Source organism: Triturus cristatus, chromosome 3_1 (assembly GCF_964204655.1).
Source record: "Triturus cristatus chromosome 3_1, aTriCri1.1, whole genome shotgun sequence".
NCBI lineage: Eukaryota > Metazoa > Chordata > Amphibia > Caudata > Salamandridae > Triturus > Triturus cristatus.
The window spans coordinates 51,241,872-51,262,622 of record NC_140583.1 but is presented as its reverse complement, the minus strand read 5'-3'; the positions used below and the strand labels follow the sequence as shown (position 1 = coordinate 51,262,622).

At 52.9% G+C, this 20,751-nt stretch overlaps 1 protein-coding gene across 2 annotated transcripts in view; it reads right to left on the bottom strand.

The window, feature by feature from the left end:
* SYT13 (synaptotagmin 13) overlaps positions 1 to 20,751 on the bottom strand; it is a 237,112-nt gene that overhangs the window by 107,910 nt on the left and 108,451 nt on the right. For both annotated transcript variants that reach the window (XM_085643436.1, XM_085643435.1), the window contains exon 3: positions 2,713 to 2,847. In XM_085643436.1, coding sequence (XP_085499562.1) covers positions 2,713 to 2,847 — 135 coding nt within the window. The remainder of the gene's footprint in view (positions 1 to 2,712; positions 2,848 to 20,751) is intronic.

Genomic DNA, 20,751 nt, shown 5'->3' with positions numbered 1-20,751 from the left:
TTGGGCAACACAAAACTACTGACTAGAAATTGGAACCGTGTCTGCCTACCTCAGTGCTTCAATTCCTTGAACTCTACAATCCCTCCAACTTCGGACAATGTTAATAAGTTGGAAAGAGCCTTCTCCAACTGGCAATTACGTGCATGTGATGAGCATGCCCCATTACAATGGAAAGAGAGGGTTTCCAGGCGGCATGAAACCTCTTTACTGGTTCACCGCAGAGTTAAAATTAGTAAAACTTAAAACCCCCCAGGCAGAAAGAAAATGGAGTAGGAGCTACTCCCCAACAGAAAGGGACAGTTATGATAAAGCACTCACCAAGTACAAAGCAGCTATTGTGGAGGCAAAAAAGTCCTTTTACACCAATAGGGTACTTAGCTCGGAAAACAAATCTAAGGACATTTTCGTTTTCCAAGTAGTTCGAGAGCTCTCCAGCGCAGTGTCTCCGTGTCACTCTGACCATCACTCCCTCAGGGGTCCTGTGTGACAACTTGAGTACTTATTTTGTTGATAAAATTAAGATCATCCACAATTTTATCCCATCCAACTTTCAGGATTGGAAATCACATGAGCCATTCATGAACCCTACAACTCTGTCTCATTTCTAAAATTTCACTGTGGAACGGCTAGTGGAACTCAGAAACAAGATTCAGTCTGGTTCCCCCAATGACCCATGCCCCGCCAGGATACAAAAAGACCTTCTCATACAATTTCCGGATACCTATCTTACTCTCCTCAACACCTCTCTAGAGCAAGGGGTGGTCCCCCGTGCCTTCAAGGAGGCAGTACTCATCTCACTGCAAAAGAAAGCAGGAGTAGATCCCAGTGAATTGAGCAATTACAGACCAATATCGCTCCTTCCTTACCCGGCAAACCTACTGGAGGCACATGTCGCAAAACTTCTTAGTGCCTTCATTGAAGAAACTAAAATCTTGGACCCCCATCAGGCAGGCTTCAGACCATCACACTCCACCGAAGCAGTCTATTGTAAGTGTAGTGGGCTATCTGAAAGAGGGTGCAGAAAGGGGGTGCACACAAGCCCTGGTGTTATTAGACCTATCCGCGGCATTCGATACCGTGGATCACATCATATTAGCGGATAGAATGGAAGCAGCAGGCTTGAGGGATAAGGCACTGGAATGGATGCTATCATTTTTAGGGGAACACACCCAATCTGTTAGGTTGTTAGGTTGGCTCCTTTTGCCTCGGCTTGGGTCAATAACACATGTGGTGTCCCACAAGGTTCATCTCTTTCCCCCCACCTGTTTAACATTTATATTAGCGCCTTGATTCATGCTTTGCAATCCAGGGGAGTGAAGGTATACAATTACGCTGACGACGTGCAGCTGATCTTTCCAATTGACGAGACAGAGGAATCTAAGGATTTCTTCCAACGTACTATGCTCTTCATTAAAGACTGGATGAGTCGTAACCATCTCAAATTAATCTTGAATAAAACTGAGATAGTCATCTCTAATAATAGACTCGATCAGTGGATGCCAGCACACTGGCCAGCTGCACTGGGCCTTCCACCTACCCCTAAAAATTCAGTTAAAAGTTTAGGAATCAAATTTGACGCCACGCTATCTATGCATGAACAGATCAACCTGGTTACCTCCTCTTGCATTTACTACCTGAGGACTTTTAAGAAAATTAGGAAATTCTTTACCAGGGAAGCAAGTACGGTTGTCATGCTTGCCTTGATCATGTCCAGGCTAGATTACGCTAACGCCATCTACTTAGGGCTCCCTGCATATCAGACCCAGAGGCTGCAGTTAATACAAAACCAAGCAGCCTGGCTGGTCCTTAAGCAACCAAGACACTGCCACATTAAACCTCTTCTGAAGCAATTACATTGGCTCCCGGTGACCCAGCGGTTCCTGTTCAAGACGGGTTGCATGATCTTCAGTGCCCTCTATGAGAAGGGCCCTAAATTAATTTCTGCTAAGATCTCTAGGTATCTACCCAAACGGAATCTCAGATCGGTTGACTCCCGGTTCTTGGTCCTTGGCCCCACTCTATGGAATTCCCTGCCAATAGACATCCGACTTACTCCTAAGTACACCAACTTCAGGAAAAAACTGAAAACATGGCTGTTCACTCTTGCCTATTGCTAGTAGCTCTTAGGAAGTTCCTCCCTCCCTTTCAGCACCAAGAGACCTTTCAGTATACGTGCGCTTAACAAATTCCCCAAACATAAACATCTCATCGAACCGAAATGTCACCTCTGGCTGCCCCTCTCCACATCAAACCTCTCTAGAGCTCTCTTATCCGACGTAGTCACCTTGGCTTGCTATGGGTGTCTAGATTTTTACCCACCTTCTCCTAAGGCTGTCCATTGCTCTACCTATAGGTTCATGGTCTATAAGTGCCATACATACATGCATGCATACATACATACATACATACATGCATACATACATGGATACATACAAAGGCAAGAAGCCAATCAATAAAACAAGACAAAGAGAACAGAAAGGGAACCAAGGTAGAAGAGTGTGAAACGGAGGGTCTGGGAGTTTAACCAACAGGGTGGAGGGTGAAGAGAAACAGCCCCCGCCCTATCCAAAGCAGCGTTAATGTTTTCGAGATCGATATTTTAACGTACAGCCTGTAGTGATAGGCCAAGGATACAACGCATTAACTGCATGAAGTGCTTAATATATTCCCATATTCATGTGATCACATGATAGAGACATGGGAGCACCTTACCTTCTAGACTGGCCACAGTTACCGCTGCTTTTTCACGGTCATAGACGATTGAGAAGTGTAGTTTGGGAACAGGGCTCCTGCTGGTCCTCTGCTCAGGGTCCAGACTCCCAGTCCTGCGCATGTCTTTGCGGAGATCTGCAATGGAAAATGCAAACCTACGTCACCAGGATTGACCCTTTGGTATTAAGATGCATGAAGAGATGTTACAAGTCCTCTAAGTGACAGATGCCTCTCCTTTTATCAATGGTACACCGCAGAAGTATAAGAGCGTTCTTGACGTCCCCTATATGCGGCAGCCTGTTGAGCATTGAGACTTTGACGGGGCGCGAGTCTCTCGGGACACAATCAAGGCTTAGCTCAAAGCATAAGGTACTGGAGCGCACAGGGTATGATTCACACATGTCAAGCATGTACGATCAGGCGATGCCCAGGGAGAGTAAGTTTAGAATGTCTACTACAGATGTAAATAGTAACGCATTTGGGCCCACATTTACTAAGGGCTTGCGTTGCTCTTGCGTCACGCAGGGCAATGTAAGCTCTTAAATCAGTTTTACTATGACGTGCAGTGACGCCGTGCGTGGCTCTGCTTGGCACGGTAAATCTGGAGTAACGCAAGGAAGCGTTACTCTGCGCAGAGATGGCGTTTCCTGGATTTTGGCGCGTGGCCAGATTAACTAGCACTAGCAAACCTGGGAATGTGTCAAAATGCTGTGCCTTCCCAGGTGAGGCGTAAAGAGGAGAAATATGTTTATTTCTCCTTGGTTCTTCCTCTTTCTACGTGTGCTGTATTTTGCAGCACACACAGAAAGAGGAAAGTGCCTTGGATGGTTGCTTTTGTGCAGGCTCCTGCCTGCATACAACAGCCAAGAGTGCACCAGGGCAGAGAGGGAGCAGGAATCTTCCATATGTTAGTAAATGTGGTGCCTTCCTGCCCTCTCCATTTGACGCAGCTCAGCGTTGCGCTGCATTATATCTTAGGAAGCCGGGGCCTTGCTTGAGATAATGGTGCAGGGATAGTGAGATAACTGTGCGTCGGGCTAGCAGGCAGTGGCTCCCAAGGGTGGCAGGCTGCTTCACAGGGCGCCATTCACTGGGTCCCACATTGGCCTCAAAGTGTGAAGTGCGTGGATTCGCAGCAGTGAAGGGGTCACACTGCTCCTGCACAACATAAACACTGTCGCTAAAGGGAACGACTCTTTTGTGGATGTGCTCCTTGTGAAAGAACAGAATGGAGGCGCTCACAGTGAAGTCAGCCAGTGGTCGGCTGACCCATTGCCCCATGGCTGACCCATTGCCCCATGGCTGACCCATTGCCCCATGCTGACCCATTGCCCCATGCTGACCCATTGCCCCATGGCTGACCCATTGCCCCATGCTGACCCATTGCCCCATGCTGACCCATTGCCCCATGGCTGACCCATTGCCCCATGCTGACCCATTGCCCCATGCTGACCCATTGCCCCATGCTGACCCATTGCCCCATGCTGACCCATTGCCCCATGCTGACCCATTGCCCCATGGCTGACCCATTGCCCCATTGCTGACCCATTGCCCCATGCTGACCCACTGCCCCATGGCTGACCCATTGCCCCATGGCTGACCCATTGCCCCATGGCTGACCCATTGCGCCATGGCTGACCCATTGCCCCATGCTGAGCCATTGCCCCATGGCTGACCCATTGCTCCATGCTGACCCATTGCCCCATGGCTGACCCATTGCCCCATGCTGACCCATTGCCCCATGGCTGACCCATTGCCCCTTGGCTGACCTGCTCCATGGCTGACCCATTGCCCCATGGCTGACCCATTGCCCCTTGGCTGACCTGCTCCATGGCTGACCCATTGCCCCATGCTGACCCATTGCCCCATGGCTGACCCATTGCCCCATGCTGAATGCTGAAGTGGGCGGAGGCAAAATTGTAATGACTCACCAACAGACCAATGGATGAAGAGAGGTGCCAACGCCTCCGTAAGTAGGGATATCGTACAGATAATTTAGTCAAATCAAAAGGTCTTGGCTTACCCCAGACCCGAAGAGACCACCTGGCCACACTGAGGTGTATTCTGGCATGTAAGGGACAAGTAGCAGTGACGTGGAACATGTAAAGGGACTGGAGCAGAGCCATAACATGTAAGGGGAGACAGAATTCAGCGGTATCTTATCACATGTGAGGGAAGTAGTTGTAACATATAAAAGACCTGTAACAGTAACATGTAAAGAGAGTTTAGTAATAGCATGTAAAATGCAAAGCAAGTGTAGCAGACATATGTGACGCAGAGTAGGTAATGCATTCACACGTAGGCGGCTGGTGAAGAGGTAACTTATTTCTAAAGTTGTATATAGCGCGAACATGACCCTTGCAGGTATCAGAGCGCTTTACAAATGTTCAGGAAACAGGTAGAATAAACAACATAATCGAAAACAGAACAAGATTTAACAGCATCCCCGGAGAAGGGAAAGACCACCTCAAGGTGCAAGGAGACACACCCAAAAACAAGAAGATGACATCTGGGGCAACTGTCAGCTGCCACTCAGAGCAATGTCCTGCAGAGAAAGATGAAGGTACGTAGACTCCCTGCTGTGCACGGATTGTTTACCGTGCACTGTTCTGCACTGCTGTCTTTTAAAGCACAAAAGGTATTAACATTTCAGCTGCAAGGTGATTTGCGCCTGTGATGGGCTTGAATTTCGCCCTCCGAGGCCTGCGAGCCCCGGCGCGGAGTTATAAACGGATCTGCGGCCAGTGATGGACGTGCTCGGCTATAAAAAGCTCGGATCCATACATAACCTTGTTATATTGTAACGTTTGCTCTGGCGGGCCCGGGCGGTTCACGTCCTGGCCCCCGGGCCGGTGAGACGAGCCGCTGCGCTGTCTGCGCTCAGAGGACGTGGGCTCGGGTCTGGGCGCTGTGCCAGCCCAGCCCGGCTGCTCAGCACCGCGGATAAAAATAGATTTCCTGGACGGCGGAGACGAGAAATGGGGGCGAGGAGCACCGAGCCGGAGCTCTGAACGAGGGGAGGGTGGGGGTGCATGAGGGAGTCGGGGCTATTTGTATTCCGTTCCACAACTGCGGGGAACGGATGGAAATGAAGCAGCAGAGAACAGACGAAGAAACGGGTCTACCTGAAATCAACAAGACCCTCCCGCCCCTAAAGCCAGACTGACCTTATGAGCCCAGGGAAACCCCACCCCACTGCGGCCCTGTATGCCCCCGCGCCCCCATCACCTTGTTTGGTGGCAAAAAAAAGACCTATAATTTGGGTGCAGGGGGCGCTCAGTCCCCGGTGCCACTGCACCTGATGCACTGATAGTCCCTGTGCCCCAGCACGTGCCTGCCTTCCTGATGCCGGGAAGCAGCGGTCCCTGGTACATGCCAGACCCCAGAATACATCGTGACGTTTCACTTCTGAACTGCTCGTAAGCTGGATGCCTTTGTAGGGAGTATCGTGCAAAATAGCGAAGCGCATCGTTTAAACGATCAAAAGAATCATCTGGGGGAAGGGGGGGGGGGCTGGCAGGTGTGTTACTGCTTCCTAAAGCCCCCAGGCTCCCGCTCAGCCCCCAGCTGCGCAGCAGTGACGTCTCCTGTGACTGAATGCACAGCTGGCCAGCAGGAAGTCCTCTTCATAGCCACCTCGCTTCTCGGACAGCCTCCCCGAGCTGCACCTGGCCGCAGCGGGAGAGAGGAGGGCGAGCCAACACGTCACCAGGGAGAGCCGAGCCACAGCCGGGCCGTGGCTCTAGCTTGGCTCTAAGAGCCAGAGTAGGCGTGCGCGAGCCGAGCCCTGACCAACACTTGGCAAGTAAATCACAATAAATGGCAACAAACATCGAGTGAAAATATGATGAAGTCTCTTCAAAGGTCAAAACAATATTTCTGTAACGTACTGACGCGTGTCACCTTCAGATTATAATACTACATTGAAAGGGATTTATTATAAGTGATAGTTTTTATATCTGAATTTAAAAATATTCCTGCCACACGACAATGCCATGAGCGACTTAAGATGCAAGTGAGTTGCCGAACATTCTTATTGTACAGGGAACATTACAGTCCATTAAAAGAACCAAGCGAGGAGCCTGCACGGCGTAAATCCCGAGCTCACGTGCTTCAAGGCGCTCTCATAAGCAATAATTAGGAAAAAGACGCAAGCAGAAATACAATATTTGCCCAGGATCACACAGTGGTATGATCCACGGTTTACTGCTTTCACTGCTCACTTTATTTAAATGGTCGCTTTGTATTCACTTGTGAATGCTTGTAGCTAAATGGCTGAAGATATATTAAAGGCAGCCAAGAGCATTTACCAAGGTAGATCAAAGTTCGAACTAGAAACTTTATGAGGATATATTTGAAACTGTGTAGTATGGAAAATAGGAAGAAGACATTTAAATACCAAGAGGAAGAGGAAGTAGCGAGGTCCATCATTTTAATTTTACTCTCTGATAGCTTTAATACTTTTGTAACACTTTCCACAAATTTCCCCTTTGCACTTCTAGCACGCCCTCTTGTAATTCATACTGTATTCAAGCTACGCGTGTAACGTGTGCTGCTGATGAAGCGGGAGGGTTTCCTACCACAATATCGAGTTTTAAATCTTGAACTACAAAAATATCATCACCAGAATAGCGACTACAAAATATACCGTGAAGGTAAGTACACATAGACGCGTACAGATTTACTATTCCTTACTCCACAGATGTGCACCTTGTTGGAAGGTGGTTTAATAGGAGGTGCAAGTAAGTACCTCCAACTAGTAATAGCACCACAATCACACATAAGGTCCAGTCAAGTTCTCAATAAATGAATCCTTGCTCAGCCCTTGGTGACTTGGCTGCGACCAGACAGGCATAATTGAGGAGATAGGTGTGTAAAGCATTTAAAAACACCAATGCATTAAATAAGTAAGACACATCACACAATAGGAATCCAACACCAATTTATAAATATAAAAAATATTGTTATGATTAAAATGACGCCAAAACAACAAAAATCCAATGTAGGGAACAAGAGATATGAATTTTTAAAGATTAGATACTTTCTAGTGCTTAAAAGCCAAAAGCACCAACTTGAGATGTCTGGTCATGCTTGACCGCGACAACGTCAAAGTTTCAAGCCAACCGTGACAGAGCGCGGGTTGGATACAGTGAGCGGTAGGGCCCGGTCAAGTTTTTACCTTCTGACTTAGACACTTCTTGGAGTTTTATTCTCTCAACGTTGAGCGGGTCTCCTCGTCAGGCCGGCTTGGCTTAGATGCCTTGGTCAACTCCACGAAGTCTCGTCGAAGACGAAAAGCTCCAGAGCTTCAACGGGGTAAACCTGAATCTCAGGCTGAGTCGCAGTTCAACGTCGCCGGCTTGACTCTCGACGACAGGTCAGGCAACTTATGGAGCTTTTTGACAAAAATTCTCCAAATCATACCAAACTTCTGGATTTTCTTCCAGGAGGTCCTTTTGGGTTCTTGAAGGGTCCACAACAATTTTCCAAGGTGCTAGAATCTCTGAGTGGGTCCTTGGGAAGTTGGGACTACAAGACTCACAATGCACCTGGCCAAATTCTTAAAAGTCCACTGGAGGCTGTTCAGCTGGGTGCTTCTTGGTGGGGATGATGCGGGTGGAGCTCCTTTAACCTGTTGTTTTTTGTTAGTCCACTCCTCAAACTTTTAGCATCTGGAAAAGTCTTTCTTTTGATGAAGCCCCAAAGTGTGCAGCTGGTGCAGTCCCTCTGAGTGCAGTCCAATTGGTGCAGGCTGGGAGTTAAGCAGGGCAGTCCTCTGTCTTCCGGTTTCTTCCAGGCGGGGATCTGAGTTGCTAATCAGCTCTCCCATATTTAGCCAGACTTCTGGGCTGGCAAGCATGGGGGCACGTGCAATCAATAGGGGGACAGAAGAGCTAATATTTATAGAGGTCCTGTTCCTATGCTCCTCAATGCACATATATAAGACACTGAAGGTAATCAGTTCCTCTTTTGTGGCAAGCATGTGAAAGATGTCACTGTATGCCTGAAGTGTTTGTCGCTGGGAGATCTGAATTTCAGATCATAATGCCCTCACACACCTGTTAGGGTGTCATGCTTCATCATAGGGCGCTCCTCATCGGACCGGCACTGCAATGTCCAACGGGCCTGGTGGCTTCTTTAGCGGAGTTCTTTTGATCTGAGGTCGCCATATGTGAAGGGTGTATGTGGGCAGCAGGTGCTGGGTGTATGCTAGAGTGAATATGTGATTTTAAAATAGGCTCCAGACCTATGAATATTTTAATTCGAAACAGGGCTGGGACTAAGTAAAAACAGTGGTGCCACCAGCAGGTCATAATGTACCTAGGTAGCTAGTGAGTATGTGTGGTCGACATGTTTCGTGTCATCTGAGCTCCAAAATCGAGCGACACTTCTTCAGGACCAAAGGTAGATAATAGTGATCCCCAGTGGAGAACACCAAAATAGAGACACACCCAAATTATGGGGATGTGATTAGAACAAATGTAGGTCCCAAGTAGGGAACCTACCATGCCTCTCCACCTTGCTGGGTGTGGGAGCCGGCCTCGTGGCGTGGTCCTATTCCCCCTCGCTAAGCCGCACGAGGTCCCATGCACCTCGGGGCTCCTCCATTTTGGATTATACGTCACTCCACGTGACCACCTGCGTGACCCCGCTTCACCCGGCCTCTGTCCCATCGAGGCCCGACATCGAGGCGCCAACCCCTGGCCCGGGGGATACCACGTGAACCCTTCCCACTCCCGGCGGAGGACAGTATCGATGGGACCCCCAACCGTCCTTCCACACCTAGGTGCGATCGCCCCACAGCTCTCTGGGGCCTGGCGCCTCTCCTGCTGGGCGTCTGGCCGCTCCCCACCCGGCCTCTCCGCCCCCTCTGGGCGCAAGGGTCCGGACATCAAAGGGCTCCAGTCCTATATCTGGGGCGACCCGACAACAGGACAACAGTTGTATCCCGGAGTCAAGAGCCCTGCTGATCGGATCGCGGCTGACCCTACGGAAGAAGACTCATCCTGAACCCACACTCTGAGCCCTGCTGACGACGTCGCGGCTCCACCGTGCTTAAAGACCTTCACGAACCTTTGGGGCCCTGCTGACGCTGTCGCGGCCCGACCTTGTTGAACCTTACCATCAGAGCCCAGCTGACCTCGTCGTGGCTCGACCGAAGCGGACCTGCCACCGGAGCCCTGCTGACTGTGTCGCGGCTCGACCCAAGCGGAACTACCACCCGAGCCCTGCAGACGCCGTCGCGGCTCCCCACGTCCGAGCCGCTCTGAGACCAGCACTCAAGGTCTGGTGCAGAGCCCTCCCGTACCTGGTTAGTACTAAGACTGTCCCGCTACCCCATCCCTCTAACAGACATTGAGACTCTTACTGGATCCCTCGATCCCACTGTAAATATTGAACGTACTACTTCTGATAAAGAACCAAGTCAAGCAACTGATATTGAGTCCTGTGTGGTGGTGTTACTGGGCCTAGTACGATCATAGGAGAAGGACCTCCCCGAAGGGGGCTTTTCAGCGGCGCTCGGCTATACCTTTGCGGTAGGAAGGTGCCCGGGAATAGTCTCCCCGACTCCCCGGTGGTCCTCCCTCCAACATTTGGTGGCCAGCGACGGGATCCGAGCCAGACGCAATCGTACAGGCAAGTAACGCACCCACTACCTAACCAGACGGAAAAAGGAAAAGGGAACCATGGAAGGCCAAGAGGCAACCGTGGCCGCAACCTTCCAGCCGGAAAGGTTGGAAGAATACACCCACAAAGAACTGAAACAATTCTGCAAGGACCAGGTTATCCCAACCACAGGATTGGGCACCAAGGAAGAAATGCAGAAAGCCCTGAAAGCCTGGACAGAACCCGAGACCACTCCACCCCGAGCCGAAGTGACCTCGGCCCGGGACGGAAACCTGCCGACCCCAACCCCGACAGATGGGGGGCGAACCGTCCCAGAAACCAGCCTTTCCCACGAAGAAATGCGAGAACGGGAGAGGGTCCGGACACACGAAATGGACCTCGCCCGACTCCGGCTGGACGGTGAGCTCCTACTGGCGGAGAAGAAAATAGCCTTGGAGCAACTACGGCTGCAAGAGGAAATCGAGGAAAAGAAACGGCATCGGGAACTAGAGGAGAAACGGCTAACCCTCGAGCACGAGAGGAGCCTTAAGGAACTTGAACTAAAAGCTAAAACGGGGGAGACCAGCAACCCTGGAGCCCGGGACGCTCTGCCCCTGACCGAGCCAAAGGTTCACATCCCCAAGGATGTCGTCAAGGAGTACTATAAAAATGACGACATCCAGTAATGGTTCCGAGCGTACGAAGTAGCCATGACCTCCCATCGGGTACCCCGGAAGGATTGGGGTGCCGGCCTATGGGGGAGGTTCCTCAGCGAGGGCCGGGATACCCTGCTGCAACTCCCCGACGCGGTGATGACATCATACGACCACATGAAAGAAGCCCTACTCACACGCTACGGACTATCAGCCGAGATGTACCGGCAGCGCTTCCGGGACTGCAAGAAGCTCCCCGGTACCACATGGGTCGAATACGTGGACTTCTTCAGCCGAGCGTTGGAAGGATGGATAAAAGGAAGCAAGGTCACCTCATACAATGAACTGTTCGACCTCATTGTCTGGGAGCACCTCGCCAACAACTGCTTTGTTGAACTAAGGCAACACCTCCTGGACAGTAAACTGACCGAGCCCCGGAAGCTCGCCGCCGAAGCAGACCGATGGGTCAACACCCGGGTCCCCCGGAACCCAGTGGGGGACTACCAACAGAGTACCACGGGACCTCCCCGCCAGCGATGCGGAGGAGGGGGTCCCACCGCAGTCGAGAATTCCCGGCCGGGCCGCCCAGAAGCCCGCCACGAGGCCAAGCCACCAACCACACTTCCCCGACCCTGGGCCGAAGGGGGACCCCTATCGCACGGCCTGGACCACGACCGACAGTGACCTGCTTCGGCTGTCAGCAGACCGGCCACTATGCGAGCGACCCGGCCTGCCCCGTGAACCGACGGAACGGGACCGCTGGGCCCCCTCCCCGACAAATAGCCGCCGCAGCCCTGGGGGAGGGAGAAGACGAGGAGGAAAACCACGACGACGGGTCCCCCGAGTGGGAACCAGCTGCCATGTCGCTTGTATGCCTGGGCTCCCGAGAAATGGTGCCCCGAGCTGCCATCCCAAGCAACACCCAGAAGTACCAACAGTGGGTCACCATCAATGGACGACGGGCCGAGGCCCTCCGGGACACTGGGGCCAGTGTGACCGCTGTCCGCTGCCACCTGGTGACCCCCGAACAAATCCTGCCGCATGTCCTATGTCCTGTCTGGACCGCGGACAACACCGAGAGCATGTGCCGGATGGCCAGGATCCCCTTCGAGTGGGGAGGAGTGTCCGGCACCCTAAAAGTAACTGTCCGCGACGATGCCCCAGTGGACTGCCTTCTGGGGAACGACCTAGAGAGCTCACCCTGGGCCCAGGTGGAACGCCGAGAGCATCTGGGGATGCTAGGACTGCCCGAGTGGGCCTGCGCCACCACCCGGTCCATGACCGCCCAACCAGCCGCTGCCACGGCCCCCGACAAGCCGACGGGCCCCGAACTATCACCCTCCTCCGGCACGGAGGAACCTGACGAGGAGGCCTGGCCATCCGAACTTTCTCCCGTCGAGGCCGCCTCCCTCAGCGAGATCCCCGAGCTGGCCCAGTGGCGCCACGACGGGGGCCCCACCCGTGAACAATTCCAGCAAGAGCAGAAGGCCTGCCCGTCCCTCGAGGGGGCCCGACAGCAAGCGGCCGCCCAGGCTGCGGGGGACCCCACGGGAACCCACTGGGTCTATTGGGACAATGACTTATTGTATAGCGAGCAGAAAGTCGCCGAACTAGGGGCCGGCCGGGTGCTGGTGGTCCCCCTCCGATTTCGAGAGTTCCTCCTGAACCTGGTGCATGACGTGCCCCTCGCCGGACACCTCGGGCGGGACAAAACGTACAGCCGCCTAGTGACCCATTTCTATTGGCCCCGAATGAGAAGAGACGTGGACCATCACTGCCGGTCCTGCCCGACCTGCCAAGCTAGCGGGAAGACTGGGGGGCGAGTGAAAGCCCCCCTCCAACCATTTCCAGCCGTCCACACCCCGTTCGAACGAGTGGGAATCGACATCGTGGGGCCCCTCGACCCCCGAACCGCCCTGGGGCACCGCTTCATCCTGGTACTGGTCGACCACGCCACCCGATACCCCGAGGCCATCCCACTCCGCACCGTGACAGCTCCAGTGGTGGGCCGGGCCCTGATGGGCATCTTCTCCAGGGTGGGGTTCCCCCGAGAAGTGGTGAGCGACAGGGGTACGAACTTTATTTCAAAGTACATGAGATCCCTCTGGCAACAATGTGGGGTCACCTATAAATTCACCACCCCTTACCACCCCCAGGGGAACGGACTGGTCGAGCGGTTCAACAGAACCCTGAAGGGGATGATCAAGGGCCTGGAAGAGCCCCTGAGGAGGAGATGGGATGTCCTGCTGCCCTGCCTCCTGTTCGCCTATCGGGAGGTACCACAGAAATCCCTGGGCTTCAGCCCCTTCGAACTGTTGTTTGGGCACCCCGTCCGAGGGCCCCTCAGCCTGGTCAAGGAGGGCTGGGAGGCGCAAGTCCAAGATGCCCCTCCTGACGTCTACCGATACCTCCTGACCCTGCGGAACCAGACTCGTAAGTTCCGGGCCCTGGCAGAAGCCAACCTCGAAGCCAGCCAAGAAGACATGAAACGCTGGTATGACGAAAATGCCTCAGCCATCGAGTTCGAGCCGGGCCAGCAAGTCTGGGTCATGTCACCCGTGGACCCCTGCGCCCTGCAGGACAAGTGGACCGGGCCCTTCAAGGTAGTTGAGAGGAAGAGCCCCGTCACATACCTGGTCGACATGGAGTCCCCGAGGAACCCCCTCCGGGTCCTGCACGCCAACCGGCTCAAGCCCCACTTTGCCCGAACTGAACTAAGCCTGCTGCTGGCTACCGACGATGGGGGCGAAAGTGACTCCGAGCCCCTACCAGACCTCCTGGGGTCCTCGGGCCAAGACGGCTCCTTGGAGGGCGTCCGCCTCTCCGCCACCCTGACACCAGAACAGCGCCATGACTGCCAGAAGCTGCTGCAACCCTTCGCTGCCCTCTTCTCTCTCACGCCCGGGGTGACCCCCTGGTGCGTCCACGACATGGATACTGGGGACAGCCCCCCTGTGCGACACCGCGCTTACAGAGTACCTGACCGAGTCCGAGCCTGCATACAGACCGAGGTCGCCAAGATGCTCGCCCTCGGAGTCATCGAGCCTTCCGACAGCCCGTGGGCCAGCCCGGTAGTCTTGGTGCCGAAGGCCGCCGCCCCCGGCACTGCCCCGGAACTCAGATTTTGTGTCGACTACCGGGCCTGAACGCAGTCACCAAGACCGATGCCCACCCCTTGCCACGAGCAGACGAGCTGATCGATCGCTTAGGGGCCGCCCGCTACCTAAGCACCTTTGATCTCACCGCTGGGTACTGGCAGATCAAGCTCACTCCCGGCGCCCAGGAACGATCCGCCTTTTCCACCCCCGATGGGCACTACCACTTTCGGGTAATGCCCTTTGGTATGAAGAACGCCCCAGCGACCTTTCAGAGGCTAGTGAACAAGGTCCTGGCCGGACTAGAAGCCTTCAGCGCGGCCTACCTCGACGACATTGCAGTCTTCAGCGACCACTGGGCCGCGCACCTAGGACACCTCGGGGAAGTCCTGGCCGCTCTCCAAAGAGCCGGGCTCACCATTAAGGCCAGTAAATGCCAGATCGGTCAAGGATCTGTGACCTATCTGGGCCACCAGGTGGGGAGTGGCCAGGTGGCACCCCTCCAGTTAAAGGTCGACGCCATCCAGGCATGGGAGCCCCCCGCAACCCAAACCGCTGTCCGGGCCTTCCTAGGCCTCACAGGCTACTACCGACGATTCATCTAGGATTATGGCAGCATTGTGGGCCCCCTTACGGAGCTCACTTCCAAGAAACAGCCCAAGGCGGTGCACTGGACGCCCCGCTGTCAGACCGCTTTTGAGGCCCTCAAGGCGGCCATGTGCGCGGCCCCTGTGCTACAGGCCCCTGACTACAGCAAGGAATTTGTAGTTCAGACCGATGCCTCGGAGTACGGGGTCGGGGCGGTCCTCTCCCAGATGGACGCCAAGGGCCTCGACCGACCTGTGGCCTTTATCAGCCGCCAACTGCTGCCGCGAGAACAGAGGTGGAGCACCATCGAGCGGGAGGCCTTCGCCGTGGTATGGGCTCTCAAGAAGCTCCGGCCCTACCTTTTCGGCACCCACTTCAGGGTCCAAACTGACCACCGGCCCTTGCGGTGGCTCATGCAAATGCGGGGCGAGAACCCCAAGTTGTTGCGATGGTCCATCTCGCTGCAAGGGATGGACTTCACTGTGGAACACCGGCCCGGCAGCGACCACGCCAATGCTGACGGCCTGTCCCGATTCTTCCGCCTCGGCGAGGAGAACCCCCAAGGAGATGGGTGACTCTCCCTGCCTTCAGCTGGGGGGGACGCGTGTGGGAGCCGGCCTCGTGGCGTGGTCCTTTTCCCCCTCGCTAAGCCGCACGAGGTCCCATGCACCTCGGGGCTCCTCCATTTTGGATTATACGTCACTCCACGTGACCACCTGCGTGACCCCGCTTCACCTGGCCTCTGTCCCATCGAGGCCCAACATCGAGGCGCCAACCCCTGGTCCGGGGGATACCACGTGAACCCTTCCCACTCCCGGCGGAGGACAGTATCAATGGGACCCCCAACCGTCCTTCCACACCTAGGTGCGATCGCCCCACAGCTCTCTGGGGCCTGGCGCCTCTCCTGCTGGGCGTCTGGCCGCTCCCCACCCGGCCTATCCGCCCCCTCCGGGCGCAAGGGTCCGGACATCAAAGGGCTCCAGTCCTATATCTGGGGCGACCCGACAACAGGACAACAGTTGTATCCCGGAGTCAAGAGCCCTGCTGATCGGATCGCGGCTGACCCTACGGAAGAAGACTCATCCTGAACCCACACTCTGAGCCCTGCTGACGACGTCGCGGATCCACCGTGCTTAAAGACCTTCATGAACCTGTGGGGCCCTGCTGACGCTCTCGCGGCCCGACCTTGTTGAACCTTACCATCAGAGCCCAGCTGACCTCGTCGCGGCTCGACCGAAGCGGACCTACCACCGGAGCCCTGCTGACTGTGTCGCGGCTCGACCCAAGCGGAACTACCACCCGAGCCCTGCAGACGCCGTCGCGGCTCCCCACGTCCGAGCCGCTCTGAGACCAGCACTCAAGGTCTGGCGCAGAACCCTCCCGTACCTGGTTGGTACTAAGACTGTCCCGCTACCCCATCCCTCTAACAGACATTGAGACTCTTACTGGATCCCTCGATCCCACTGTAAATATTGAACGTACTACTTCTGATAAAGAACCAAGTCAAGCAACTGATATTGAGTCCTGTGTGGTGGTGTTACTGGGCCTAGTACGATCATAGGAGAAGGACCTCCCCGAAGGGGGCTTCTCAGCGGCGCTCGGCTATACCTTTGCGGTAGGAAGGTGCCCCGGAATAGTCTCCCCGACTCCCCGGTGGTCCTCCCTCCAACACTGGGTGGAAAGTTCCACTTCATGGAAGGAGGGGGAAGTTGGCCCAAGTACTGATGGGTGACCAACGAATAGAAGGTGGGCAATGCCTGCTCATCTAGGATCTCCCCCGCTTCCGAATCTGAAAGCATGGGGGCACCCCTGACCAATGGGGTACAGAGTGCCCCCTCATTGATGACCACTTCCCGGAAGTGTGGACGATTCATATCTCAGAAACCACTGTTCCATAAAATCCAAAATGGAGAAAATCTCTCCTGGAACTCAAAGTCTGGCTGGGGGTGCAGGAAGTAGGGGTGGGCCTGGGTCCTGTTCTAAGTGTCTTTCCCTCTTTGAAGACCAGTGTGGCTATACAGCCCCCTTCCTGCCTTTTGCTCTGCAGCTTGCACATCTCCTCCCACCAGATGTCTCTTTGTTTCCTTCCGAGCCACTTCACACCTCATCAGAGCAGTCTGGCTCAGCCTGTCAAAGGCTGTCCAATCAGGAGAGGCTGTTCTAGAGCTGGATTCTGGCACATCAGAAAAACAAGTTCTATAACGTTGTTTCTGTCCTAGTTATTATACATCTAGTTGTTGGATTTATTCTAACTATTATGTAGACATTTGTAATTATTATTTTAGCTCACTCCTGTCAATAGTTAGACTTTAATAAAAATGTAATAACGTCTTCCCATGTTAACCTATGGAGCTAATGCAATACAATGAGGAAAAACAAAATTGGCAGTTTTTCCCTCACCAGGGCGTATAAAACATCTTTTATAATGCCCCTATTTATGATAACATGGCACCCTAGGGGCGACTTATATGTAAAAATAAGGGAGTGTAAGACTTTGAAAATACCTCTAATTCCAAATTTGAAGTTGGACATAGCTCCATTGTAAGGGCAGCCTGCAAGGAGGGCTGGCTCTTAAAATGGCAGCGGCCCCCACAGCAGTGCACACTGAAGTGCACTACATCTACTGGAACTCTAAACCTACACGCCCTGCATAAACTAGGGGTTTACAGGTAGGCTGTCGCACCAATTGTAATTGCACCCAATTATCATATACCTTTTAAACAGAGCACTGGCTCTGGGCCTGGTTAGCAGGGCCCAGGGCACATCAGAGTCAGTAACCACTAGTATCAGTCACAAACTGCAGGTGTCAGTGCAAAAAGGATGACTTTCTCACTTAGTCCCCCCTGCCCCACAGATGAAAGGTGGTGGGTAACTACATCCTGGTAGCCCTCATCAGCTAAGTGGAATAACCTACAAAACCCATCTGCATTTGCATGGGCAGTCCCAGGACTGTGTTCCACTGTAAAGTCCATCCCCTGTAGAGCAATGGACCAGCTCAACAGTTTAGGATTCTCCCCCCTCGTCTGCATTAGCCTCCTGAGAGGTCTGTGGTCAGTTTGAACATGGAAGTGAGCACCAAACAAGTATATTTCCATCTTCTTTCGGGACCAGACCACAGCAAAGGCTTCAGTTTCTTTGTTCTCTGGGGAGTATTCGCCTGCTAATGACGGCAACTGGTTGATCTAGGCCACCTCATTTACTTGTGCCAACACATCCCCACTTCCTTGTTCTGAAGCGTCTGTCTGAACACAAACTCCTTCGTGTAGTCAGGGGTCCATCACACTGGTGCTGAACACATAGCCTCAGTCAGAGTGTCAAAGGCATTCTGACACTCTGGGGTCCAAATGACTTTCTCGGGGGGCAGCTTTTTAGAAGTGAGTTCTGTCAGAGGAATTACTATAGTCTCATAGCTATTGACAAATCTCCTGTAATGGGCCAAGAAAGACCCTAACCTGTGTCTGGGTTTTTGGACATTCCCAATACAGAATTGTCTGAATTTTGGGTTGGAGAGCCTGTACATGGCCTCCACCTACAAGGTAGCCCAGGTACACCACTGAACTCTGCTCTATCTAGCACTTGCTGTTCTTGATAACCAGGACCGCCTGCTGCAGGGCCTTAAGCACCTTCTTCAGGTGGGCCAGGTGTTCCGCCCAGGTGGAACTGTATTAAGCTGTATCATCAAGAAAAGCTGCACTGAATGTCTCCAACCCAGACCGGAGTCTGTTCACTAACCTTTGAAATATAGCAGGTGCATTCTTTAAACCAAAGGGCATCCCTTTGAAATAAAAGTGACCTTCAGCTGTGGAGAATGCTGATCTATCCTTTGCTCCTTCACCAATCCCAATCTGCCAGTAGCCTGAGGTAAAGTCAAATGTACTCAGGTACTTTGCAGCCCCTGACCTGTCAATGGGCTCATCAGCTCTAGGTATAGGGTCAGCATTAGTCTTAGTGACTGCATACAATCTTCTGTATTCCACATAGAACATTAACTTTCTCTTCCCTCCTTGGGGGTTAGGTTTGGGTACTAGCACCACTGGACTGGCCCATGGACTGTAAAAACTCAATTACCCCCAACTCCAGCATTTTATCTACTTCTGCTTTGATGCTGGCGCTGACCTGGTCAGACAACCTGTACAACTTATTTTTGACAACATCATGTACATACCAATGTCAACATCACGTATACACACCAGTCGATGATGCATGGGGTCAAATAGGACAGATCAGCAAAATGCCCCAGCACTTGTTTGCAGTGTTTGTACTGCTGGTCTTTCAACTTGGGATAGCGTACACCTCCCTCCACAGGCCCATCTTGCACATTGCTGGAGAAGTGGTCTGGCAATGGCTCAGTTTCCTCTTCTCCCCCTTAATTCATGACTATCAGCATGGTAATTTCTACCCTTTCTTGGTGGGGTTTCAATCTATTCACATGCAGGACCCTTTGGGGATTTCTGCAGGTGTTCAGGTCTCCCAAGTAGGTAACCGCACCCTTCTTTTCTAAGATTGGATAGGGTCCACTCCACTTGTACTGGAGGGCCGTGGGAGCCACAGGCTCCATCACCCACACTAATTGTCCTGGTTTGCACTCAGGCATATTAGCCTTCTGGTCACACCAAAGCTTCATCAGCTCTTGGGTGGTCTCCAGGTTGCTGGTTACTCTCCCCATGTACCATGCCATACGAGATCTCAATCTTGATACATAGTCTAGCACATTGTTCTTGGCTTCCTCGAGAGGTTTTTTCAAGACTCTCTCATCAGACACAATGGCCCTCTCACAGGGTGCCCAAACAGTAACTCAAGGAGACTAAAACTAACCCCATTTTGTGGGACCTCCCTGTAGGCAAATAGCAGGCATGGGAGGAGAACATCCCTTCTCCTCTTGAGTTTATCATACAAACTCATGATCATGCCCTTCAGGGTCTTATTGAACCTTTCCACCAGACCATTAATCTGGGGGAAATATGGGGTTAGTGAACTTGTAGGTAACACCACATTCATCCCACATAACATTTAGATAGGCAGACACAAAATGCGTGCCTCCATCTGAGAGCACCTCTTTTGCTAACCACACTGAGTAGGGCCCTAGCCACTTAGGAAGCAGTGACTGTTCAGAGGGGTAATGCCTCCGGATACTGTGTTGCATGGTCCACTACCACCAAAATATATCCGTTGCCTGAGGCAGTTGGTGGGTCTAGGGGACCAACAATGCCCACTCCCAGCCTTTCAAAGGGAGTCCCATTCACTGCAAGTGGTATCAAGGGAGCCCTTCCTGACAGGTTGCACAGGAGGTACAGAATGTCTTCACTTTGGCAGTCATGTTGGGCCAATCAAAATGGTTAACCAGCCTATTACGTGTCTTATTTTGACCCAAATGTCCTACCATGGGGATGTCATAATTTAGAGTAAGGAGGGATTCTCTCTACTTTTTGGGGACTATCAACCACCCGGTGGCCCTTTCTTTGAGGTCTGTGGCCTCAGTGTAGAGAACTCCATCCTCCCAGTAGACTTTGTGGAATCCACTGACTTTCCCTTTCTCTCGCCCATAGGCAGTCTGCTTCAGGCTCTCAAGAGTGGGACACTCTCTCTGTCCCTGGCACAACTCCTCTCTGGAGGGTCCACAACCTCCTCACAACTCTGTCAAGTCAGACAGATAGTGCAGGGGTGGAATCCCTACCTCAGAGGTCAGATCCTACCTCTCTGGGTCAGAGTCTTCCTGCACCTCTGGAGTTCTTTCGACTGGCTCACCAAACCCTGTGCCCTTTCTCTTGTCATTGGAGGCTTGGCCCATTGTTCCATCGTCCAATTGTCTAGAATCTCCCTTGTATGAAGTCTGTGACCTAGTCACAGCACATACCCACTCATGGAGGTCCAGCATCCTTGCATGGACTATCAGACCCACCCCTGACCAGTCAGAAGCTTCAAGATCATTTCACAGCAGACACTCTACTGGGAAGGCAGAAGACACAGCTACCTTTTTAGGGCCTGTCACACCTCCCCATTCCAAATTCACCATTGCCATGGGATAGAGCTTGGCTCTGCTGTCGGCATATGCTTTCAGATGATACACACCAGGAATGATCTGCTCAGTTTTTCTA